General features: G+C 43.6%; 2 protein-coding genes across 8 annotated transcripts in view; one reads left to right on the top strand and one right to left on the bottom strand.

Moving 5' to 3' along the window:
* The window catches only part of LOC140315989 (ubiquitin-conjugating enzyme E2 E1-like), a 341,997-nt gene that overhangs the window by 300,200 nt on the left and 15,562 nt on the right, over positions 1-26,235 (bottom strand). The gene's annotated exons all lie outside the window — the stretch shown is intronic.
* satb1b (SATB homeobox 1b) overlaps positions 9,084-26,235 on the top strand; it is a 55,731-nt gene continuing 38,579 nt past the window's right edge. For 4 of the 7 annotated variants that reach the window (XR_011917304.1, XM_072393615.1, XM_072393613.1 and 1 more), the window contains exons 1-4: positions 9,085-9,487; positions 21,480-21,718; positions 24,080-24,256; positions 25,112-25,238. Coding sequence is in view for 6 of the 7 variants with exons in the window: in XM_072393615.1 (XP_072249716.1) it covers positions 21,505-21,718; positions 24,080-24,256; positions 25,112-25,238 (518 nt within the window). In the remaining variant the exon portion in view is untranslated. Of the gene's footprint in view, positions 9,488-19,204; positions 20,305-21,479; positions 21,719-24,079; positions 24,257-25,111; positions 25,239-26,235 lie in introns of those variants that run through there. The other 3 variants (XM_072393616.1, XM_072393614.1, XM_072393612.1) reach the window with 3 other exon arrangements.

Below are 26,235 nucleotides of genomic sequence, written 5' to 3'. Positions count from 1 at the left end.
TTCTTGCTGCTGTTGTTTTCTTCTCTCCTTACTTTTCCTGGGTTTTGTTTAGTTGTTGAGTGGCGCTAAAGTAACACGTCTGTCGCAGACGGCTGCGTCACATCAGTCCCTGTCAAGGTCCCCGACTCATGTGCGAATGCAAAATGAAACGGTTCCCCTGGGGAAGGGCAGTTCTTGGAACTAAATTCGAGGTGGCAGTTCTTAGAACATCTCTGTCCGAATGCAGCTAATGTTCCCCTCAGTGACTATTAATGTTGTGAGCAACAGGCTAGCTGGCTAATATATGATTCTTCTGAGCCAAATTCTAAATGTCGAATAGATCCCTTATTGCATTACTATCGTATTGACTCACCAGTCATAGAGCTAAACACAGTCCATTGTCTTCCAAATTCTTTTAGGATGACAAAGGTCACAGGATTTATTACTTCGGAAACATTTATTTAGTTAAATCATAGCACAACGTAGCTCAATTGTATCTCCAAGTAGGGCAGCGTTCATTTGACATGACCGGATTCACAGCTTCTAAACCTGTAGATTATTTTTGTCATATAAACGTCTATAACTCACCGTGTACATTAATTCTAAACCTAACCTTGAACTTTTATCTCTATCTTTTAACGCTAACAATTAACGGGAGAAAGTGCAGTAGAACTGTAAGGAATCACCAGTCGGAGGGGACGTGGAGAGGTTTATTGTGAACCTGCAACACTTTGCACCGCAGACCAATGCAGTAATTAAACGTTCTGACTTAGCTTGGGCTGCTTCTTTAATCTTACCGGGTTTTCATTGGTATGTTTGATTTGCTTTAAGAAGATGTGATTAAGAAAAGGTGGATAGAAACGGTAACAATCTGAAAAACTGCCACTGAAATGTTTCCACTTGCTTTAGGTGGCCTTTAACTTTTTCGAAGAAGACTTGATGCACATTAAGGGGGATAGAAACAACTCTGGGAATCCTGTCTGATCTGGCAACGTAGAAAATGACTCACCAGCTGTTTCCAGTCTGAGCAAGCAAACTCAGTATGATATAATACCCCAGATGCTCCTGGAGATTAAAGTAAATCCACCACAATTGTTGTTTCTCTCTTAAAAGTTTGTTTTCTATTCTATTTGTTAACTATTTCTTCTACTGAATTACAACGTATACTTTTAATTTTAGGGGAATTTTAAAGTTAGCATACTCAATGCCGACTAAAATATAATGAGGAGACCTCACTGCATACAATAGTGTTTATAATCAGGAAACTGGTCCAATGGTTGCATTTTTAGCATTTGTCCTACCTTTTCCAGTCACACTCAGTGGAATTCAGTGTTCGGGGTTGATTCATGGCTGCTGCTAGAAGACAGTTACAACAGTGTGTGCTAAATCTATTTCAGTTCCTGCACAGGTGCCATGATAACTTAGTCTTCAAACAATAAGTTACCCTAAATTCTTCACCTCACAAAAGCTACTGTCTTACAGCAACAGACATTAAGAGCACAATCAGGTTAACCGAGCTCTGCCAGAAATTATGCAGAATTAGAGATTCCTTTGGTTGCAGTGGTATCAAAAAAGCCATGGTGGCTAAAGAGAAATGTGCTTAAGAAGCTTAAAGGCATTTCAATTCTTAATGGTGAGGTGATGGATGTAGAGCAAAATGGCATTGCAGGCCTGGATAAATGGTTGAGTACAGATATAACCCCCTTAAAAGATAGCCTCTCTGTTTTAACATGGCTAAACCAAATGGTTAATGTGAAGAAATGCAGCTTAAACTTTTCAGGTCATTCTTATATTGGCTCTTTAAAGTCATTAAACGGCAACAGATTACATTGAATAGATGTATTGATGCTAATTTCTTATAAGTAAATATGTGTCTCAAAAGGTTTCGGTCATGCAGTCAAAACTACAGCCAGTATGAAATGGAATAAACGTGTTTATACAATTTAAACCTTTCCATAAAATATAACTGCACACCGAACAGATTCTCCACATTACAAAGGCAGCAACACTCACTTGGACAGAAACGTAACTGACTCTTTCTGCTGGCTGTGTTCAGATGTCTCCAACAAAGCTTAGACTTCAGCTGTGTTTGTAAACTAGTTCAGGTCACACACTCCTTCGAACACACACACACACACACATATCTCTCAATCACATCATAACATACGTTGCCATAGTTACATCATGCCTTCCTGCCCTATGTAATTATGCAGGATAGCATGACATGGTTTTCGAACAAAACAAAGTAGTGTAAACACATCTTCCATCTTTCCTTCTTGTGTCTTTATTGTTGAGGACATCAAATATCCCCGATCCACTTAACGTTAGAATAAATATATATATATATATTCACTATAAATCTTACTATAAGCAGCAGAGTACATAAGGATTTTCAGCTTTATTGTGGGCCTTTTTGACATATTTTACCAAAAAATAAAGATATCTACAGTGTATTGTTTGTCACTGTAGCCTAAAAATCTCATGATGTTGCTTGTTTGACAGGCTGAACAGGTTGTAACATACAAAAAAATGACAGGAACACAGGAAGCTGCTGCACAGTTCCTTCTTTTAGCTCCTTCAGTCGACTGCAAAAAAAAAAAATGTAAATACTTGGTTAAATCTTGACATTAAAAGTGCTTGGATGGATTTAGCTAAAACATCCTCGTTGGGCATTAGAATACACTATAAAATATGTTTGATTTATAGAAACTTCCACTTACATTTTCCAAGTTGCCATAGTGACAACTACTGCAACAGTGGTGTCACTACCTTGGAAGACCTTGCTTTGGTGTTACCCTGCATGTTGAAAACCAGAGCAAAGGTTTGGAAATACTGAGTTGATACTGATCAACTCAGTGTTTCAGGGCTGCTCCCCTGGTTTTGTTTTAAGGAAGGCAACTAAAAAAAAAAGCCTGTACAGTTTATACACTCAGCACAAGCTAGCATAGGCTGAAATATGATTGGACAGTCACATTCTTAGCAAGTGGTAATTTGTGGTGGCCTGTTGGAACTCTGTATACTGTAAAAAGGCTGCAAACAAACAAATAAATTCATACAACCAGGTTTAAAGGTGCAAACGTGTGGAAAGCTGTGAAACACCCAGATCCATAAAAACACTGTTAATAAAGTGGACATTAACAGGCTTTTTTCAAAATGGGACAGTTTCGTTGAACATTTTAACTCAACCAAACTTCCTGATTTTTTTTAAGAGACAACCGAAGACCTCGTTAGTTTGAATTGGCATTGACCCAGTAACATGTCAGAGCCGTATTACCTGCAGTCGCTAATCAGAGCCCATCAGCTCACTCAGACATAAACAGACGGTTGTTTTAAACAGCACTGCCCTGGATGTCTAGGTTGTCTGTGATTGAGTAATGAGTGCACAATCAAATTCAGGAGACGCAGAGGGTACAGAGAGTTCAAACTTTAACTCAGTTTCTTCAAGTCTGCGTCCTTCTGCCACATCTTCCCGTCTTAAGTAGCGTTCTGCTGAGTAGCAAATAATATTTTCTGACGGAAACAGTTTATGGTTAAAGGTGAACTGAAATGACTCAGAGTTAAAATCCCCCTGAAATATTAGCACATGCAGAGACTTTAGTTTCTCTCTCATGTCTCTGTCAATGATTCATCTTTTACAAGTATGTGAGAATTTCCCTGTTGCTCTCCACCTGGTTGTAGCCGACAGCCGTGGCTAAATCCCACCCACAGTTTTGCATTAAATTACCAGCAATCAATCTGCTATTAGTTATCGCCTTATCCAGACTCTCCCAGTTTCATTTTCACTTGACAGTCAGCGCTAAACTATGATTGACAAACTTCAGAAGTGAACTTGAAATGTCGCCACTCGCACACATTACTCATGAGTTAACGCTGGAGCTTGAAGCAGCGTGTGTTAGTGTGTAATAGGCGCCATTAATAAAGCCAAGCCATGCGTGACTCGACTTTCTCTCTGCAGCCTCCTCTCATGGTTGATTCCTTTCCGAGGATTCAGTTGTGTGAGTTTGGATCAGTCTAATCACATTTGTTTAATTAAGCACAGCTAATAGACTCTCCAGGAGATGGGGTGTCTCACTGTGACGCCGGCGCTGCATCGAGATGCATGTTAAACACAGAGGCTCGGTAGTCGCTGCAGCTCCCGTGGCCCTGTGCTGGATGACGTGCACGACACCCGGCCATGTTTGCAAACCCGCCACAAACAAGCTACAGGTCAGATTCTGGGTGGATGGATGCCAGTGGAATGTCTTAACTTCTCTTTGCAGCAGCTGTCTACTTAGGATTATTTGGATTTCTTTTTTCTCCCTGACACCACGACAGGAAATCTGACAGCTTTGTTCAGGTGTTACCATCTTTAAGGTAAATAATCGGTGACATTAACAGACATAGAAGTCCCTGCTTTACTGCTTTAGGTTTGTTGAACCTTTCGCAGAAGTTCTTAACACCTGCTGTCTGGTTGCTCCCCTGACAGACAGAACGCAGTCGCCTGATTTTTCAGGAAGCATTAAAAGCACTTAGTGTAAAATAAGCTGTGAATTAACACTAAACGCACAATGTCAGTCACTGATAAGAACCACCGAAGCATCGGAGGGCGAAAAGTATTCAGGTCCCTTGTTTAAGTCGAGAAAAACTGAAAAGTAAGAGTAGTTTGTTTCAGGATTTAACTTGAGAAACAGCTTTGAAGTGCATTTAAAAGAGAAAACACTGTGAAGGGGAATAAATAGTCGGACGCACCCTCTTCAGCGCTCACTGTTTATGTTGCTTATTTCATGAGATATAATGTGAACATTCTGCACACTTTAATGTAAATCTGTTGTGTTTAAAAATGACATTTTAAATATCAAGAGTCTCGAACGGGGTTTAAATCGAAAGTTATCATCTATTATTTTTCAAACGCTTCAGAGAAAAACTGACCTGTTGTTGTCTGAACTTTTAATATGTTTCCAGTTCATTAAATGTTCAAATGAAACAGCTGAAAACAGACACTACCGTGTTCGAATATATCCGTCAGATTATGGAGTTTTATTTGTGCAAACTTTTTTTTATCATTGATAAATAAAAGTTATGATGATAGTAAAAAACTGTGAATAAATACCAGCTCATTTTTACAAAATCAATCCATCTCTCGTTCCTGGAGGTTATCCCAGTTAACGCTGGTCAGTTTGACATCACCAGTTAAACTAAGCCGAGGTGGGGGGGCAGCAGCTGGGTTTCCATCGACCTTTATCACAGAAGGGTTGATTAATCTAAATCAATTCTAATTCTCCAGCCAACTGAACACAAATGAGATAAAATAATTCAAGGAGGCCGAGACGAACCTAAAAAGGAAGCAAAACGAACCACGAATGAATGAAAACGATGAAAAGCCCGGTGACAGACGAACTGAAAAACTATTATCACAGCCACCGAACACTTTTTTATCCTTTATTTGTTTAACTTTCTGTTTCCATTGAGCTGATCTGAGGCACAAATGTGCACTGAATCGGTCCTTACAAGCGCTTTACAAGAAACAACGGTTGTGATGGATGGATGGGCCATGAAATATCTCACAGTCAACATCGTTCCTCGGCTTAAGCCAAGAAATAACATTGACTAATGTCAGGAAATTTGAAGGACCGTGACTGTGGGATGAGAAATTACTACATTAAGGCAACAACTGCTGCCCCAGAATTAACCAACAGACAAAAAACATCAAACTTTTATCTTCAGGACGCTTTTGAAGTCCATTTTAAAGCCAAAGCCTGAAGATGGAGTAATTATCTACAGATAACCCTGATTGGAGGTCACCGGTTTGATGGATGACACGACTAACAGGACACTACAGGTAAAGGAATCCCACTCTGTGACAAAAATAACCCGAGTGATCTGCAGAAACACACCTGAAGAAACTCTTTTCCAACATCTGGGCAGCTGCTACCCACATTCAGCTGACGCTCTGCACATGTACAAGGCGACACTGAGCTGCTGGGAGAGTTCATATCAGACGTTAATTATACTTCTGGGCTATTTTCCTCTGCCCAGCTGACTGACATCCCATTAGCAGCTGGAGGAGAGCAAGCTGTTTCTTTGCTTCTTTTGCTCTGAGTGGCTCTCATCTCCTCTCGTCTTCCTCCTCGGGAGCAGACAGACGAGGACTGGTGATGTTTTCTCAGAGAGGTGAGCTTTTGTGAAGTTCAGATTCAGAATTCAAACAGGTGCTGAAGGGAGGAGCGAGGACGAGAAGGCAGGGAAACACAAACTTTTTCTTCTAATTCAGCCGAGGGTGATCAGAGGGGGAAAAGAGCTGGAAATGCACCGCTTATCCTGGATAAAGCCAGCAGACAAGTGTTCGTCTTCTCGGGGATCCTTGTTAATCTTTAAAAGGTCGGCAATTATAAAGGAACTGCTGGAGAAAGTTACAAAGACTAACCACAAAACCAGAGCGGAAAGCAGTGGCGGAGCATTCCAAGATTAGACGAGACGCCTGTCTTTTTGCTCTCGGGCATCTTTCTGAGACAAATTACTTTCAGTCGTCAATAGTCTGTAATTAAAATATACCCACTTGATGGAGAGGCAACAGAGTCTCTCTATTTAGTTATGGGTTGGAAAGATTAATTCTGGGGTGTATAACCCTTGTAATTTTCCAAGTGCTGTTTATTGTTTTCAGAGGGGGGTAAAAAAAAAAGTACAGATGATTAAAACGTCTCAGCTCAAGGTCTTCTTTGATTTGTTTACACTTTACACATATTCGGTTCCTTTTTGAGCTCTACACGTGCCCTCTTTATGCTTCAGCAGCATGGATGCACATTGACAATTTGCCTTTGGAAAGCATCCACAGCTCTCACATGTCGCTGCTGATCTGTGTGTGAAGGCAAAGGTCAGGGTTTGCTGCTGTTGAATGAAATATTTTGGCACAATCAGCGTGATGGGAACATATTAAACCTGACGTAGTAAAAAGACTCTGAAGAGCGGGGTCACCATGAGGAGTCCTCGTCTTTTACTCTCACAGATGAGGCTCACTGGTCCCCCTTGTGGCTACGGTGGGGACTGCAGCACCATGAATTGTTGCATTAAACAGAGGCAGCATTGAAGTCACCAGCTGTTGTCCGCAAAAGATGAAAACGTCCCCAATTTAGCAGGAATTTGCAATTATGCAGAAAACAAATTTGAATCTCTTTACTGGAACTTTACAATTCGCATTTCGTCTCCTGGGAGCGCGCTGGTGTAAATCAAATGCGGAGATCGTGTGTGTTTGTCCGTGAGAGTGTGTGTGCGTGTGATTTTTTTTTTCTTTCCTCCCTCTTTTTTTAATGCAGATCTCACATACTTCATAGTGAAACTTTTGTGGAGTCCCAAAACCACAACAAATCAACTTTTCTGAGAAGTATTCGTTCGTAACAGTTACAATAAGGACTCAGACTCTCTGTGTCTCCTCTGAAGAATAAACTCACTGTGGACAAGCAAACACACTTCAGGCTTTTACAAATCAAAGCTCTCCCTACGCTTCTCACCTTCCTCTTTGTCTTGTGGCGGTTTATTTTAGCTCTTCCCCCCTAACTAATTCTATTTTCAATATAAAGTGTAAATTAAGTGTAAATGCAGAATGGATCGGTGTGTTGTTGTGCTAAATATGGCGAAAGAAACACGTTCGTGTTGTAAGTAAACAGCTGCATTACCTGTGGGCTCCTGCACACCTGCCAGTGCAGAGCATTTACCCCGCGTGCAGATGCAAACTGTCAATCATCTCACACAGAAACGTTCGCGCGCACGGGGGCATGAACAAAAAAAGTGTACAACTGTGTATATAAGCTGCACAAAAGTTCATCTGGCGAATAAAAGCGTGCACGCAGACCACGACGCGAGGCGCACACACACCGCACTCAAACCAGGCACATGTGCGGAATAAATTCACGCACGACGCCTTTTTTCATGTTTTAATTTGAATATTCACTGTAAAGAACATTATTGAGCAAAACGGTGAAAATAGGAGTCAACGCACGAGACGCTTCTCCCTCCCCCCTTCCCTGAATTTAATATGTTCTTCATTAAGACAATTTAATTTAATTTACATCACTCTGAAACTTGAGAATTTCCCGTCTAATTTCAGAAGGAAAAAAAGCCACTTATACATATATATTCTGCAGGCTTTTTTTAAATACAGAAGACAATGGAGTTACAAGTGAAAATCAATTCAAATAAGTCTGTGAGGACGGAAACAAGCTGTTCCCTCCGTTATTTTATCTGTCCCTTTCCTCTGTTCCTCGGCTCATTCAGCTTCAGGCTGTGTCCTTAAAAATATGTCCAAGAAAGAGAAAATCTAATTATTCTGCTCTCCACGTAAATTTGACAAATTTGCATCCCCTCGGCGATTAGTTTTTAATTTTTATTTTTTATTTTTGGACAGGCCTGCGTTGTGTTCCTACATGTGAATGATTTAGGGACCGTTTCTCTGTCTGTGTGTGTGTGTGTGCGCGCGCACGCGTGTGTGTGTGTGTGTGTTTGGGTTCTGGTTGGAGTTGAACTAAGTTGGAAAAAAAAGCAACAGCTGATAAATTAAAGGTGATTCTGGTTCAGCGGTGATGCATTAGAAATGCTCAGTGCAGAATAGGCAGAATAATAATTAGGATATTTTCCCACTAAAAGCCTTGTTCAAATTGGCGAAATTAATTGGAAAAAATAGCTTTCGGCAAACAGCAAAATAAGTGTGCGCTGGGAATGCATCTTTCTACAGTCGTTGTTCACAGTTTATTATTCTTCAGAAGTTATTTGGACATACTTTCGCACTTTTCTGGCTGCTTTAATAATCAGCCCTTCTTTGCCGTTTGGAGCATCACATTATCGGCTACATGCTTCCACATTCCGCTCAGGTGTGCTGCCAGGTTTGCTCGCGCGCTGTTAAAACAACGGGCTTTGACTGTGTTCAGAGCAAAACGCACGCTGCTGCGCGCAATCGACTATTTTCCAGAGTTTTCCCCCCTTCTTCCTCTTCTTGACATGCAAACATGTGGCGTGTAAATATGAAAATGAATGAGTGTGAGAGCTCTCCTGGCACTGACTTGTCTCTCTCCCTCCGCGTGTCCCCGGAGAGCAGCGCGTCGGAGAGGAGCGGCTGTAAAAACCAAAGTGGGGCAATGAGACAAGCTGCGCCACAGCTGGCAAATCATCGATTTGAGCATCAGAAACGGGGAGGGGCGGTTCATTTACCTGCCACCCTCTCAAAGCAGTCCTCCTTCCTCACATGCCGCTACTCTCCTCTCCTCTACTTCACCCCCGCTGCCCGCAGCGCACGGTTGCTCGCGTTTCTGCGCTCCATCGCCGTGTGCGTTCCTCAACTTCAACTTCAACCTCCTCCGGTGCGGTTTCTGCAAAGACCACCCCCTCCTCCTCCTCATCCGTCGGACTTTTGACTTTTTGAAACAGTTTTTCCTCCCACAGAGCAGTCGCCTATTTTTGGATCTCTCGCCGTGGAGCGCTGACAAGAGGTTGTTCAACTTTTGATGGAAAACAAGAGGTCGGGCGACTGCTGACTTTAAAGGTACGTAAAGTGTAGTTTGTCCTCTGTCACATACCTGCTTTTAGCGTCTCTGCAGCTGTGTGATATCACGCCTCGTGAAAAAAATGAGATAGGCTCCGTCTCATTGGAATCAGAAGGATGAATTACTTGCGTCGTGACTCAAAGGCAATTTATTGACTTTTATCTTCTAAGAGCCACACAAAACAAAAGTGGCAGCTACATTTAATAAATAAAATGACACAGAAAGCAAAATGTGTCACGCATTCCGAACTTTTTCTTACCACCTCATCTGAAATGGGCCTGTCTTTCCTGCACAAATACGCAAAGCACTCGTGATAATCGCGGGGTTAAGTGCATCCATCTCCTCTAATGCGTTTAACAACTTATTCAGCGCGCAGCAAAGGAGTAAGAAGTGATGCAGCCGCCGCCGCTGCTGCTGCTGCTGACCTGATGAGTTCACGGTGCGTTTTGCTTTCTTGCTTTTTCCTCCCCTTAATATAAATCTGAAGTATTTTCCAGACCTTTAGCTTCTTTCTTACTCATTAAATTGAAGTTAAAGTGGATGTCATCAGCTGACACGCCTGTTAGAAATGCTGAATCAATTGCAGCTCAACTGCCCATCTACTTTTACTACTTTTTATTAGGCCGTTAGAGCCACTTCATTTCTTCTCTCTCCCTACACGTACTATTTAATTATGTGTCAGCTTGATGAAACATTTTTATTGATGCAGGATGGAACTCTTTTTGTGAGGGAAAAACACAGGGAAGCAAACAGTTAATGAGCTTCTTTCTGCCTGACTTGGTGTGAGGCAGTCAGATAGATGTGATGATGCACGGCTGCTGTTTGGTCTGCCTTATGGCTTTTGTCACAGTGCTGATAAAGTAATTTCAGGTAAAACCAGACTTGAGTGTGTGTGTGTGTGTGTGTGTGTGTGATGGAGAGATAGAAAGTAGTTATGAGAAGATGTATTACCGTCTTAAAAAGTGCGTGGGCACTGATGCTCTGCGGTTTACAGGTTTTTAAAAGGTTTCACTCTCTGCTCCTTTAGAAAATAGCTGACATTTCACACAGCAGCTCGACCAGTGGCTTTCACTCTGCTATTTCAGATTATTCAGAAATAGATGGCAGCATATATACTCGAGTGTGTGTTGAAGGTATTTCTGAAGACAGAAAATTGTGTTTGTGAATTCAGGCTCGGGGGAGTGTGAGAATCAGTGAGGGCAGGTTTGTTTTTTTGGAAAGTCGATCAGATTATTAAGAGGCAATTATCCGAAAATAATCTTCTCAGTGACAGTTTGTGATTCTGTTGTTATCGGGTCAGGTGCTCTGCGAACTCACATGCAGTTATGAGATAAAGCATGGCATTTTTTGCATGTGAGAAACAGGTTATGGCAGAGCACCGGTGATTTTTCTCCTTTTATCTTTGCAGATCTGTGGCAGTTCAGTGTGCTGTGGCTTATCTGGTCAGTGCCTTTGAGAGCAGTGACACACAGCCCTTTTCCTGTCTCAGGCTGCCATGTGTCACTTCTTGTAAAAGTCTTCAGACAAAGAAGAAAAGCCTCAACGGCAGTTTGTGCACATTGAAGCAGAACTTCTCGGTATTACTCCTCGGCATGGAGCTTTCTTCTACAACCACTTTTTTTTTTTTTATCAGTTTGTGGTTGTGAAAGTGGCACAAAAATGCTTGCATACGTATCCACATACACGTGTCAGTATGTTTGGCAAAATATCTCCATGTAGACTTGTTTGTCAGGAAAGATAAGAATCAGAGTATGAAGACGACGCGGCGCTGCTGCATACGACTGTCAGGTCACACAGATCCAGCAGTGAAGCCTAAACATCTGCCACAGCTTATTAGTGCGTAATTAAATCCTTCGACTGTGTTCTGTGGCGTTCACAGCTCTTACAATAACCCCTGCTGTGATTTACAGTTAAAGAGGTGAGCTGGGAAAACAATTACGTGTTTCTACCTTCCTTCTTTTAACTTGCAGGTTTAACCTTGTCATACTCAGATTTCCCCCCCCCCTCAGAGTGTAGTTTTGTTTTCATTACGACTAATCGAAACTAGTGCAGGCTGCATTGACTGTATCGTAGTAGTGTAATAGCAGGAAATCGTCTTGTAATCTTCACATGCAGTGCAGGGTTTTACTTTTTAAACTGTCACTTCACGATGTGAGTGTAGCTTCTGCGTATCACCGGTTCTACGTCCCGTCTCTCTGTTGTGGGCCATAGCAGCTAAGAATAATCCTCCGGCTGCACGTTGCCTAGCTCTGAAGTGCAGGTTGTCAGATGAGAGTGAGAGGAGACAGCAAAGTTTGTCCGGTGACCCTGAGAGACCAATTAGTCGACACGCTGGGAAGCTCAGGATGGGATTTTTGTGTGTGTGTGTTCTTGTGTCTGCTGTGCAGTCTGCTCTTAAATTACACTAAGAATCACTTTGTTTGAAAATCAAATTATGTTATGAATCATCAGTTTCAGGAAAATAGAAATTGTTCAGGGAAACGTGCATTCCCCACATGCAAAATGCACTAAAGAGTGACCCTTGTTGTCTGCAACAGCTTCTCCATCTTTTTGCATTCGAGCTGTTCTTTGAATTCCAGCAGCGAGAGATGCACATTATTGAAACCCCCGACCGCACAGCATTCGCTGGGAGTTTAGAGCCGGGCTGTGCCTCACTTTGCTGAGACTGATATCTCAGCTAAAACCATTAATCGTCTTTCTTTACCACCTCGATAATTATCGCTGTAGCAAAATAACAGCTCAGCAAACAGTGAAATTATACCTGTGGTAGGGAGCGGAGTAAATACCTGTTTAGCTGCCAGCAAATGTATTTATTAGACTGTCGCCAGTAAATAAGAGGCCTGTCTCGTTTTTTAATGTGTGGCTCTTTGGGGATTCCATCCCTGCACACTCCCCACTGCTGCCTCTGTATGAAATAGCTCTGTTATGACTGCTAATAGAGGAGAAAGATAACAATGATTCCCTGCTTTTTCTTTCTTTCTTTTTGCATGGCATGTTGCAACTAGTTTGGAAATAGAAAAGGTTGGTGAGTTAATAAAGATTGCTGCATTCCAGAGCTCAAAATATAAGAAAACTCCTCTGTCAGTTACAGACGTGCCACCCCGGGTGCATACTTAGTGTGTGATTCAGGACTTGCAGCTCATTTTGTCATTATCTGAAAAGTTATTTATTAAAAAAAATAGACGACAGCCTATGTTGTTGCAACATGTTCGACTGCATTTATTTTGGCATAAACTTTGCTTAGTGTTGCTCCAGATTCTTTGGATAAGTGATTAAAGCGTCACGTTGTTTTTTGGGTGCTGAAGAAGATGGTGTGTCCACCCCAAGAAGCGAGGAAAAAAGAAGTCATGTTAGTTCTGTCATGCTCTTCCGTGATCTGTCATGATCCTTTTATTTAACACGCCTCGTGCAGCTGGAACAAATACAATTTAAAGCCGCGCATACATTCAAGTTTTCATGATTCAAATCACATTATTACAGGTTGTATCGTATGTTTTTTTTTTTTTTTCTTGAGAGGGGAAAAAAAAATCTTATTGTCTTTTATTCCGGTGCTTGTCTTTATCCGATCTGTGTAGGTTTTTCTGAATCCTTTGTTCATAGAGAGAGAAAAAAGAGCGATTTAGAGGAAAGCGCATCCCGCTAAGATCAGGTTGTTAATACCCACCCACGTACCCCAATGAAACAATTTCAACAGATACTGTAGTCTTTACACACACACACACACACACACTTGCCTTATCAACTCCTTTGTTTGTCAGTGGATGGATGATGCATCCTTTGACAAGGGATTAAAAATGCAAAGAAAAATATGTAGATAAAGCAGCGCATCTTTAAGTCTGTGCCTCTCATTCAGCACTTCTGCCTGAGCCAGGATATTAAGATCCATTTCCACACATGCTTATATTCCATCTCGCCCTTCATCTCAGTCACTTCTTGCACACTGAGGCCAGCAGCACCTTCCCATCACCTGCCCTCATTTCCTAAACGCTCCCCACCAGGCCGGGGTGTTGTGCCCTCTGCTGCCTCTCAGCCACTTCAGGAAAAACCCAGCGAGACACGAGAACCTTTCTCACCCCGTCAGCCGGTCCTCCCTCACAAAGCCATCTTCAGTATGTTGTTTTCTGGCTCACACACTCTCAGACACAAACACCCCTGTCTGTCTGACTCTATTAATTGTTTATTTGTTCCAATCCACGAGGCAGAAATTAGAGTTTAATTATTCGGTCATGTGATGGCCGAGGTCCAGGGTGCAGTGACAGAAAAGTCATTTCTTTAAATATGGCTCTGCCTCTGATGCCTGCTAATTGTTCAGTGACTAATTGGTTTTATAATTCAATAAAGGAGAGGAGAGCAGGAGCAGGAGGAGGTCCTAAACAAGGCGGTGAAGGATCCTCTTAGTGAGCGAGGCGGGGATGAAGTTTTAAATCATTAATGCGGATTCCTGAGAGGAGCCTTGAAATGACCCGGCGTGGCCTGGTGGTAATTACCAGAGACTTCAAGCCGACGGCGCCGGAGCAGACAGTTCTGTCGGGGTTCAGGAAGGGGCTGTCGCCAGGGAGCAGAGGTCTTTTCAGATGCAACACGAAGGCCTGCTCGCCGCCACTGAGCGGATGTTGGCGTGTCAGTCTGTGTAGGAGTTGCATCGACTACAGTGCACGCCGCACACAGTGAGCGTGGTTGCCGAGAGTGGAGAGCTGCGGTGTGAGAACAAGGTGGAGCGGTCGTCGCCTTACTTGCGTTATGAAGGTGTAAGAAAACAAAAAACATCCCCGTGTTTGTCTTCCACAGTAATGCAGAGACCCGCTGAGGAGAACTGGCAGCAGGCCTTCCTGTCAGCAGACCTGAGGTGGAGACCACTTGCTCTGCTTCTATTTCTGTCGGCTTCATGTGATTATAAAACAATTAAGTACTTAGGAGCCGACTCTCAGTTCATTACATTCCCCTTGTTCTTTCTTCCTCTCTTTTCTGCCTCCTCCCACACCAAAGAGCGGACATATGAGAAACGTAGAAATCATCTTCTTTTTCCTGTAATTGAAAGCCACAGCCGTTGTATGAGCAGTTAATGGAAAACATAAAACTAATTTCATCTGAAGGATATCTCCATTATGGAATATTTAGTCTATCTGTGATAAAACAGGTCTTCATGCCTCTCATGTGTCTTAAGTGGAAACGTTAATATCCTTCATAGAAAATGAATGTAGGTTGTGTTTTTGTGAGACAGCTGTGATGGGAAATCACTCAGATTTAAAAACAGTTCTGAGAAGATGGTGCGCAAAGCGAAAGGAGATCTAAAAAAAAAAGAAATAGATTAAAAAAAGATGACACATTGTGTCTGCAGCGATCAGAGAATATCACAGATTGCTAGACTTCAACGTGTCGTGTTCTTTTGTGTCGCGTCTGACCGCTTTTCTAAACTTTTTCGCCGCATAATGGAGGAAAAAACTGAGCCAAACGCCTCCCTTATTGCATAAATTCTCCCACGATAAAAAAAAGAAACAACACAAAACAGTTTATGCTCTTCATCAGCTCGCTGCTTTAGTTGAGACCAGATATTCATCTCATTTTTGTCACTTTTATTACTCATTTAACTGCGTGTTGGTTTTTTCGCAGCACCTTTGTTTTCATTTTCCTGACATTTTCTGCGCTGCTGAGGTTCGTCTGTGCACCCACACTGATGCGGGCGTGTTTGACACGTTCCTCGACAGATTATTAAATCCTCCGCAGCCTCTAATAATACTATTATGTTTATGTGTTGTGTTTTTATTGTGGGAGACACTTCCAACAAGAGCTCAAAGTCGAACCGGCGACAGGGCTTACTCCCATGCTGCTTGTGTTCGCTCAGGCTGGATGCGCTGACTAATTTGTATTAATAACCAAATAACCGTATTAATGCCCATTAGAAGCATCACAAGTGGCGAGCATGAAGACATCACAACACCTACGTGCAGTAAGTGATGGCGCCGCTTCGTCTGACACGTTGCATAAAGGCACTTCTCAAAGCTGAGCCAACAATGACACATCTTTCTATTCATTTCCATTCCTTCTTCCCCTTTTGTGTGTTGATTATTAAGGAAATAGACATACTGGCTAATTCCACTGAGACATAAACGTGTGGTTTAAAAAGCAGCTGGTCAGATATGGTACTTTGAACAAGTGTGCTATGGTTAAAAACACTGCAGGTGGAACGTATTTAAATATCATTTCAATATGAGGTGGCTCTTGATGCTGTCGTGTCATTTTTCATGATTTCTTTACAAATGTAGCCATCAGGCACCAAATCCTGCCTGAACAATTGCACTTGTGTACATGCATCACACACACTGTATCTCCACAACACAAAGACACACAGGCTTGTAAAAACCCACCTTGAACAGAGCTAAATCTGCATTCAGCACATGATTAGGACAGCACACGGCTAGTATTTTAAAACAGGCTTTCTGGGTTTCAAAACCCATTTTTCCCTCTTTTCTGTGCGATACAAAACGGTATATGTTAATTGATAATCAGCAGTGTTGATTCAGTGGTGCATTCAGAGCAAATCTGTGCCCTTCTGGATGTCAGAGGGTTTTCACAGCCTCGTCGGTGCCAACCTTAGCTGGCAGTGCCGGCACCTGTTGGCGGTGCCAAGGCCTGGCAGGGGTTATCGATGCTCTCTGATGGTGCCCGACAATCACAGTGGAAATGACTGCGGCTGCTTGCGTCATGCCAGATAGAAAAGAGCATTTGCCGACAATGGCTCGCTTTCACCATCGTTCCCGTTTTCCGAATGCTGCTAACAGAAGCCAAGGCAAACAAAAATAAAAATGATGAAAGGAAAATACAGAAGCTGCAGAGAACATCATGTAAAACACGTCGAACGTGGAAAACATGTCGACGTGCACAATGCTGTGCAAGTGGAGGTGAAGCTGAGGAAAGGGTGTGTGTGCTGCAGTGTGTCGAGCTTCCACATATCAGGGTAAATCTGAGCCGTTCTCAAAGGAAACATGGTTACAGGACAATTCCTGTTCGATATACCAGACACTTCAAAATGATTCATTCTTTCATTTTATTTTCATGTTGGCAATCTGTGGCATTTTACAGATGATGAGAATCTAAAGTGTGAATGAATCTCTGAAAACACAGTCATTACTCCACAGTTTGGGTCTTTTATTCAGGCGCAGAGGAGCCATTTAACCACATGCACACCGCAGCTGTGTACAGTATAACAGTTCTGGTAGTTCACAGAAACCCAAAGAACGGTAAAGATAAGAATTGATCGCTGAATCTGTGTGGCAGCGTCGGTTTGTGAGCTCAAACCTTTGGTCGGGGTCTCAGATTAGCAGACTCAACAACTGTTCCATTTCCTGATTGAAAACCACAGTCGTGGGACCCTTTTCATTGCAGCCGCCCCCTCAAAACTTTACACCAACGAGGTCTTTATACTGTGAGACATTGTTCCATTTGATGTGCGAAAGGTGAGTTTCACATTGTATTTTCCATCAGAAGCGGCTCAGCCGGCCGTCTGCTGTCACTTCCGAATGCTTGGACACAAATGTCTTCTGAGATGAAAACACTTTTGACCTCAGATGGGTGGGTGGAACATTGATTTGGTTTCACAACTAGCGGTGGAACGAGGGATGCAACTGCACCGTTTCTTCTGCCTTGAGATCAACCCCCCACCACTCGCCTTGTTTCTTAAACGCTGTAGTATCTCCTCACAAATAACTGAAGAGCGTCTGTTACTTTGACTGGTTTCTGCTGCTCTGAGGCGTCGTCAGCGGTTACCGCCGAGCCGAGCCGAGCGGCTCACATCCACTGTGCTGCATTGTTTATGAAACAGCCGCTTTGTTTGAGACCATTTATTTACAGTCCCAGGGATGAGCCTTATGTGCCCTGCAAACATTTATTAACCAGCATGAAGTGCATTGTAGCATTTCAGACACGCCTGACCTCTACGGTCGGTTCACAACCTCTGGCTGTCGATGCGATAGGTGTACAAACTTCCTGTTTTCTGTTGGTTTCCTGTTTTTGTTCTTACACAACCTGGACAGAAACATGGTTTCTTTTTGGTTTGATACAGATAACGGCCTGATGAGTTGGATGACAGAGACTCGCTCTGCTTTTTCTGCACGCTAACCGCGGTTTAGGAAGAAAAAAAGAAAGCATATTTGATGTTTAACCTGTTAAATCTCGTCTTTTATCACCTTTCACTGCCCCCATCCTCCATTTGCAACATAACAGCATCACACGTGTGTAAAATATCAGTTCCACTGTCGTCTCTGCACTCAACTCTGCCTCACACACTCCCCCCTCTGGCTCCTCACAGGACGTAAAAATCGAGAGCCAGAAACAGCTAGAAGACAGCTGTCCCCTGTATATGTCTGTGTCCACCATTAAAAAGGCCTGAGAGAGAAACTGCTTCAGCACATCAGATTATTTTCTATTGACAGTTTCAACAGATTATCTTGTCTGAGAGTTTTTGCCGACTGCCAGCAGAGAGCAGCTCATGAAATAACTACAAAATAATAACAATCGCCTCACGTCAACATCCGGCTGCTCTCTGAACGTTCTGTTCCTCTCCCCTAACCTTTTGACAGTTCAGGGTTTTGTTGACAACATCAACAGAGATTAGCTTGTCTAATATTTTGGAATTATCTACTTTGGCATCATAGAGCACAGCTTGAGGTGAAGGTAAAGTTCATGAGGTAACAGCAGAGTCGTGACAGTGCCGGAGCCAAAAAGTTGAGGTGGGAAATGTCACCTTTAGGTGTTATAAGGACAACGTCTCTATTTGAAACCATCGTGAGGTTTAATTCCATTTCTTTTCACCTGTAAGTGCGCAAAAAGACAATAAAACTTAAGAGAAAAACACATGTGAAGAGATGAATATAATGTCACCTTACTTGGGATGCAACAAGTAAATATTATAATGAGAAATAAGTGCAGCTCAATATTGACAAAAGCTTTTACAGTAAGATAATACCCCACATCCCAATTATTTATTAGTAAGAATAAAATGTGTTATTTTAAGTTTTAAACCACCCATTTATCACTGCCTTTTAGAATTTCTGTTAGAATAAAGAAGAAGAAGACCTTGGAGTTTCAGAGAGGACACTGAAGCTTTTTTTAAATTTATTTTGCACAACTTTAGTTTCTCCAGATGTTTTCATGGCGTTGGGACTCCACCGAGTGGAGGTCAAATACTTCTACTTACTTTTTGTTACTTTAGTGCAATAGAAATAAACCACTGTGGCCAAAGTAAAGTACAGACAAATAAATAAATAACACACACACGTCATAAATTAACGTATCTCGTGTGTGTGTGTGTGTGTGTGTGTGTGTGTGTGAGCATCTGTGTGTTGGTAATAAATGCAGGACCGCCTCACTCTAATCAAGCTGATTAAAAATTCCTGCGCGCACAGCCGGAAATCGCACCACCGCCGTGTGCATGTGGGTGCGTGCGCGTTTCATTCACGTGTGCGTTTATATATGAGTGCGTGCGCGTGTTTGTGTGTGTGGATTCTGCCCCCCCCCCCTCACCACTTTCTCCACTTTTTCTTTTTGTCTCCGCCTGGACTTTTCGGCCCGAGATGCGGAAGAATCACTTTCGTTCCAACACGGAGGGATTATTTCTCCCCTTCTCGCACAGTCCCCACTTCACACACGCAAAAGTACACCCCCGTCTTTTCCTGTATTTCACCCCAATTCTTTTTTCTTTTTTTTTTTTACCCCCTCTGTCACGCCATTTGAATTGAGGGGGAGAAAGGGGAAGCGCAGGCAGGCAGGCAGGCAGCGGCAGCACCAGCAGCGCGGAGAGAAGAGGGGGAGTGATGAGTCAATACAACTAATAATTTAATGGGGACAGAGAGGGAGAGACGGAGTGAGAAGGGGAGAGACAGAAAGGGAGATAGAAAGAAAGAGGAGCTCCGTCCGGACGCCAATCCCCATCCAACAGGACGCCTCCTACTATTACTATCGCTGGCAGCTCTCTTATGCATCCACAGCAAGCCTTATTCCACCTCGACATCGGAAAGTAAACCGCACTTTTTGACCCCCTTCTCCTTGTTTCATTTCGCGAACCTGTTTCGGCTGTCCGCATATCGTCTCCACGTCGCCTCCATAGCGAGACTCGCACACAGTCGGTTATTATTATTATTTTTCTCCCCCAGTCTGCCGGTAGTCACATCTAGCTAAGCCGACGTTAAGCTATTTTTGTGTTCGTTAGTCTCTCCGCGAACACACACAACGAGGGTTGTTTTTTTTTTATTCGGTCTTCACGGCGGTTGTTATCATTACAACTGTGTCCGAGGCGGCTGCTAACAGTTCAGTACGGCTGATTTGGATGTTGTGGTGCGAACTAAAGCTGAAGTCGCCGTCACTTGTAACCGATGGACGCGGCTAACCGCTCACTTTAAGCTAAATGTCGCAGGTTTTAACGCTCTCCGTTGCCGTTTTTTTTCTCCAGTTGGCCGGAATTAGCTAACGTTCGGGGCCAAACACACACACAGAGAGACGCGCGCGCACGGACAGACACACACATAACCGCTCACCAATGTTCGCCTGTCACGGTCCATCTCGACCGCGTCGTCCCTCGCACAGACCCGGCTTGTTGTTGATTCTCACCGCCTGCCCGTCCGCTGCCAAGAGGAGCAGGAGAAAGCGTGTTGTTGGGCACCGATTCTGATCAGCTTTCGCTGTCATGCACTCGTAGAGTGATACCGGGAGCTGTTCGGGGCTTTCTTTTTCTTCCTTCTTCTTTTCTACACTGGCCAAACTTGAGGAAGACTTGTTATCCAGGCTGGTATATGCTCTCCAGTGCTGAAGTGCTGCGTTTCAGGTTGGTTTTAGTTTTTTTTTGTGTCATACCTAACTTATCCCACCTTAACTCCCCTTTAATGTGTCCATTTGAACTACTGCTCCGGTTTTTCTTTTTTGTTTTAAGGTCATTTAAAAATCCTGACCTGGATCCGGGTCTGGATTCCTTTGGCCCCCTTCTTTTTTGTGGGGAATTACTTGCCTCATTGCATGTTATGAATGATGGAGTTCATGATCTTTTGCGTGGGGGTGGGTAATTTTGACAACAGCATTCCACATCACGTCCATGAACACCCGTTTCCCTGCATGCATCATTAGGTTGTAATTGATCAAATCTTAAATTTGACCCTTATTGCTGTGATAATGAATGGTCTGCTTCAGTTTATGGCACCGTATCTGCGTACTGAAGCACCTGTGGGCGATGGAGCCTCCCTTAATTCTTCCTGTCCGTCTCTTCCTCCCTGGTCTTTTCTTTCCCACTTTAACTTTTGATGACTGCCCTCATGAGTCAGCAGCTGCCTGTTTTTGGAGTTTCCTCATGCTGTTTTTTCCCTCCTTCCTAAAGTTGTAAACTTATTGCCAGCAATGAAAATTGTGCTGCACTTGCAAAATCTAAAAATAAGATTTGCACCTGTAAAGTCAGGCTGCTGATGGCGTGTGTGTGTGTGTGTGTCACAGCAAAACGGCGTTGCGGCCTTTCGCCTCCTTTTCCCTCCGAGCTGCGTCATGAATGCGAAGCCACACGAAGTGACTCACAAACCGAATTACGTTAGATTCCCCCGCTGTGCAGGCACCGCTGTATTCATTCAAGTGGAATCTCCCAGCAAATGAACGTGTTTGCACTAAAACCAGGGCTTGTTTGCCCCTTCTTGCATGGGAATCTCTTGTGGGACAGGCATACATAATACATGTGTTGAAAATGGGAGCATTACAGTGGTACAATAACGTCACTGTGGCCTGAGTTGTCATAACTGAGGTGAATTGACAGAATTCAGGCTTCTCTATTACTCATGGCACCTTTATTTGCTCTGAAAATGCTCCTTCACGTCTTCACATGCCGGCAGTATCAACACAAAAGCTGCAGTGTTCATTCCTCGACTCCTATCACTTTTCAGCTGTACATTCTCCTGCTCCTTTTATGCCGCACACACACATATCTCCGCTGACAGCTGACTCATTGTGTTTGTGCCTCCTCAGGTGATAGTGAGCAGAGGTGCTGAGAATGATGGAACATCTCAGCGAGACGTGTTTGGGCAAGGAGAACTCTGAGCTGGTCAACAGCATGGCGGAGAGCAAGGCCCCGCCAGCCAAGCTGCCCCGGCTGGAGCAGAACGGCAGCCCCCTGGGCCGGGCCAGGCTTGGCAGCACCGGGGCCAAACTCGCCGGGGTCCCGTACAAACCCAGCAACCACCTGCTGAAGACCTGCCACAAGAGAGGTAGGCGAGCCTGAACCAGCTGTGAAACGATTACTATGTCCATCCTGTGGTCAGTTTAAGCCAAATTGATTTTATTCTGATGATGCAAATCAAACGTGAGAGTGGTTTAAACATAAATTCTTTGGTTTTCACCTCAGATTTTAAAGGTAAATCAGGAACAATCTCACTAACCAGCAAAAAAACCCATCATTTTACCATAAAGTTGCGGGTAAAACAGTATATTTTGGGATCTGAGGTGTCCACATCTGAAGTTCTGACACTTCACTTCTTTTCTCTAATTTCACAGACAAAATGATTAATGAGGAAAATCTGCAGATTAATTGATAATCAAAAATTTAATTTCTCACAGCCCCTAATGTCTGACACGCATGCTTCACAAATTAATCACAGTTTTTAAAAGAAAAACAATAACCAACAAAGAAGTTAACCGTTAGTTGCAGCACTGACCTAAATCTACCGAACACGGTAGAGTTTAACTCGGTTCTGTGCTCGTTTGTGCAGGAACAAGACAAAAGTAATCCATGTAAATGGAGGAAGGCAATCTAAATGCAGTTTAAATGGCTCCCCCTCTCTCTCTCACACACAGCAACGTTATCTTCCACCCACCACCAACCCTGCATGCTCTCCAAAACTCTTAAACCTTTTTACAATGCTTCTTTAGTCATCTGGGCACACACACACACACACATTCTGCACACACTCCCACTTATTTGCCCAGACAAAAGCTAACAGAAGAGCAGTGTGAGAATTATTCCTGTCGTGCTGCACAGCAGCGCCGTGCCACTGCTGCTCTCTCCAGCCCGAGCCCTCCTGCTCTGACATTTGTTTATTGAGGGAAAGTTTCAGTCCTTTAAGAGCCATTGCTGTTTGAAGGGAGCCTTTACTTTGAGATTGTGACATAGCTTTTTAATTTAACCGGTGTCATCTCCTGAAAAACACGGCGGGTAAAAGCTATCCAGTGTATGAACCTTTTTATGATTATGTTTTTTTTAGCTCTTGGTGGAAACGAGTTTCGGAACTCGCAGGTTTGGATCCGTAATAGCTTTTGGCTGCTTAGGCTCAACTGTTTGATTTTCTTTGGCCAACAGGGATGCAGGAACTCTTGGAATGTGGCTGTGAGTGCACTCGGATGGGCCGTTTCTCTTCTTTGCCACTTTCTGTCTTACGTGTTTAATTTTTCGCCTTCATCATCTCGCTTTCTCTTGGCCTCCCACCACGTGTGGTCGGCCATGTCTTCTCCGCCTCTCCCACTCCTCGCTCTTTATGTTAGTAGAGGGTGAAGCAGCCGAGGGAGTCGGGCGATCCGCCGCCGAGGCTTCGCAGAGGACCCACAGTGGGCATTGTGTCCGAGCCTGAAACAATATTTACCGCGGCCCTCTCTGGGCTCCCTGGAAACAAAGCCAGTATTGATCCCCCAAATGAACCTACACAGCAGTCTTTATTGTTAGATCTTTATCTATTAAAATCAGGGGAGAGAAAAGCAGCTCTTTCAGCACATTCCATTGCATTTGTCGGCTTATTGATTGTTTTGCCAGAGCTGTGCGCATCTTCTGGAATGCCTGGGATTTGAAAATATTAGAATACGAATCATTTTTGTCTGCAGTGACAATAAACATAGAGAAATTTGTCCAGGTGACAGTGGAGCGGAGAAGCACCGGCAAAGGGGGGCAACGGGACCCCTCATGAAGCAATACTCTTCACCAACACATATGTTTCTCCTTTTCCCACTCAGAGGGAAACTTCAGAAAGTCAAGTCTTCTCTTTGTCCTTAAACTTTCTTCAATTACAGAGCATATTGGGACAGTTTGCACAGTGGAACGGTCCGGATTGTTCAGTCCACCTTACTGCAGAGTCGCTGTTGACACAGACTAGCAAACGTCAAGCTGCGGAGCTTGTTCAGGATTGGAAGCGCTGCGTCGTGGGAAGATGATTTTGGGTTGGCAGGAAGTGTAAAAGGCAAATGTGACTGCGGCACCTTGACTTTGAAAGAGAGGGACGCGTAGAAGGATTTTTGTGGCCGACTCTGCGATTTTGTGACGCCTTAAAGCTCAGCAGAACCTGCTAAATAGATGTTGCACCTTTGTAATGTTTAGTTGATGTGAGAGTTTGGGACAAAGAGGTGGAAGCTTAGATGGAAACTGCCCTGTAAGAGATGAAGTATGTCTTTATGGTGCAAGTTGATTTCTTCCATCCAGCGCCTCTTAATTCATTCCCCTATAATCTCTTGACACTCAGTGTAACTTAATCAGCAGCAATAAATATTAATCTCATCCTTTCCAGCGGTAGAAAACTGAAGGTCAGAGTTTGCATGTGAAGAAATGTGAACCCTCTCAGTCTTCGCTTGTGTCTCTGCTTCATCAGGCAACATGCTGCCTGTGTTCTGTGTGGTCGAGCACTATGAGAACCCCATGGACTTTGACAGCAAGGAGGAGCACGCCGAATTTGTCCTGGTGCGTAAGGACATGCTCTTCAACCAGCTCATCGAGATGGCCCTGCTGTCACTGGGCTACTCCCACAGCTCAGCAGCCCAGGCCAAAGGTAACCACTGACGCTCACTGAGCCACTTTTCTTTCATTTTATTGTCTCGTCTCTCTTAATGCCGCCTAACTTCTCGTCTACAGCATTCTGTGACATGTTGTTACTTGTGCACACACTCCTTGTGCCTCACACACACACACACTTCGTGACCATAATAGCCCACCGCCAGCTGATCTGAAGCCACAGTAACACATCCTGACACTGATCCCAGACAGGAGATGCTCAAGTCTCCAAAGGGTCACGCACACTCATACACATTCCCTCACACATGCATGCTCTCCCTCTCTAAAAGTGCAGGTTTGCCTGCTAAAATGTTTACATGCACATTTATATTAGTGCACGCACACATTTACATGGTGTATATATATTTATATACAGACGTGGTTGATGTAGGTGGAGGAAAGGCTCTGCTAATTGCACTTGAGCACACGCAGGCCGAGGTTAGCCGTTTCAAGGTGGCTCTTTGCATGCTCTTTTATTATAGCCTGTTCATCACACTAACTCACACACACGTATATAAATACACATCCAAGTCCACCTCTCCCATAAGCAGTCCTCCTTCTCACATCCTGCTGTGTGGGCTGACGCTGATTTTGAGACTGTCAGGAGAAATTCTCGCATGGTTGTTGTGATTTCAGCAGCAAATAAAGAGTAACGAAGAGTGTTTATGGCACCAAGATGCTTCTAGGGTGCCTACACATGGTGTTATTCACACTGTACATGTGTTACCGTTTTAAATTAAACAGCGACGGCGAGCTCAGATGCTCAGATGTGCTCGTTCTTATGTCCACATCTGTTATTTAGCCTAAGAGTGTCCACATTTCCTCAGCTGATGTGTGTATGTGCATCACACAGGTATGATTCAGGTGGGGAAGTGGAACCCCGTCCCCCTGTCATATGTGACAGATGCACCGGACGCCACAGTGGCTGACATGCTGCAGGACGTCTACCACGTGGTCACGCTTAAGATCCAGCTGCACAGGTAAGAAACACACAAGCCGTGACGCGTCATCAAAGCTGCTCATAGATGTCCGGCTGCACAGTCCAAAGTTTTCCAAACAACGCTCCCTTTAACGCATACGCTGCAGCGTCGAATTAATCCCGGACTCAAACGCTAACTTGCACAGCACGGAAGGTGCCAATCTGCGTGTTTGATACTGAAAATAGCATTATTACTCACACCCACAACAGACTGACCGCTCCCAGGAAATGGGGAAAAACCCATTTGATTAATGAAAACTTCCTCCACTCACTGATAGTAATGAAAGACAGAAACTGTTTTATTTGTCAATTTAACCATTAAGAGATGGGAGCAGATAGCGAAACAGTCCTTACGTCTTTGCTAACAATTTAGTTTGCACGGTCATGATTAAGTAGATTTAGCTCCCGTTCTGCTCTAAATTTAACTGCTAAGTGATATTAACTTATTTGCACATAAGAGTGACATTTTGCTTTGGAGATTGGTAATAAGATAATAAAGCAGAAGTTATTAAACCAGGCGCTGCTTTATCTATTTTCACAATAATAATGATGAAAACAGAATGTGGATCTGCTAAACTTTCCAGCAGATGAATGCAAGTTTGTTCACCTGAAATAAGTCCATAAATAAACCTGCTTGCACCTGGATATTTTAAGTCAAATATATTTGTTCTGACACTGAATGCTGCTAGCTGTCCTCTGCCATCACTCACCGTATTTTAGGCTGAATCCTTCACTGCAGGTGTGTGGCTCTGTTGTATTTATACACACAGCAAGAGCACACACACATTTATAGACCTGGACACAGACTCGTATGTGCTCATGGACACAAAGACACACAGATACTCGAGTGGCGCTGGTGTGGAGGCTCGTGCCAGCTGCATGCTAACCCAGTGTTCTGCAACTCTCTGGAGAGCTGTTCCTACTCTCTTTCTACCTCGCTCTGCCTCTTCCTCCCCTCTCCTTCTGTCTCCCACACCACCTCCCACCTTCACCAGTCA

This window comes from Leuresthes tenuis, unplaced genomic scaffold, assembly GCF_036924035.1.
Source record: "Leuresthes tenuis unplaced genomic scaffold, fLeuTen1.0.hap1 SCAF_10, whole genome shotgun sequence".
NCBI lineage: Eukaryota > Metazoa > Chordata > Actinopteri > Atheriniformes > Atherinopsidae > Leuresthes > Leuresthes tenuis.
This window is presented reverse-complemented; position numbering and strand designations above follow the sequence as displayed.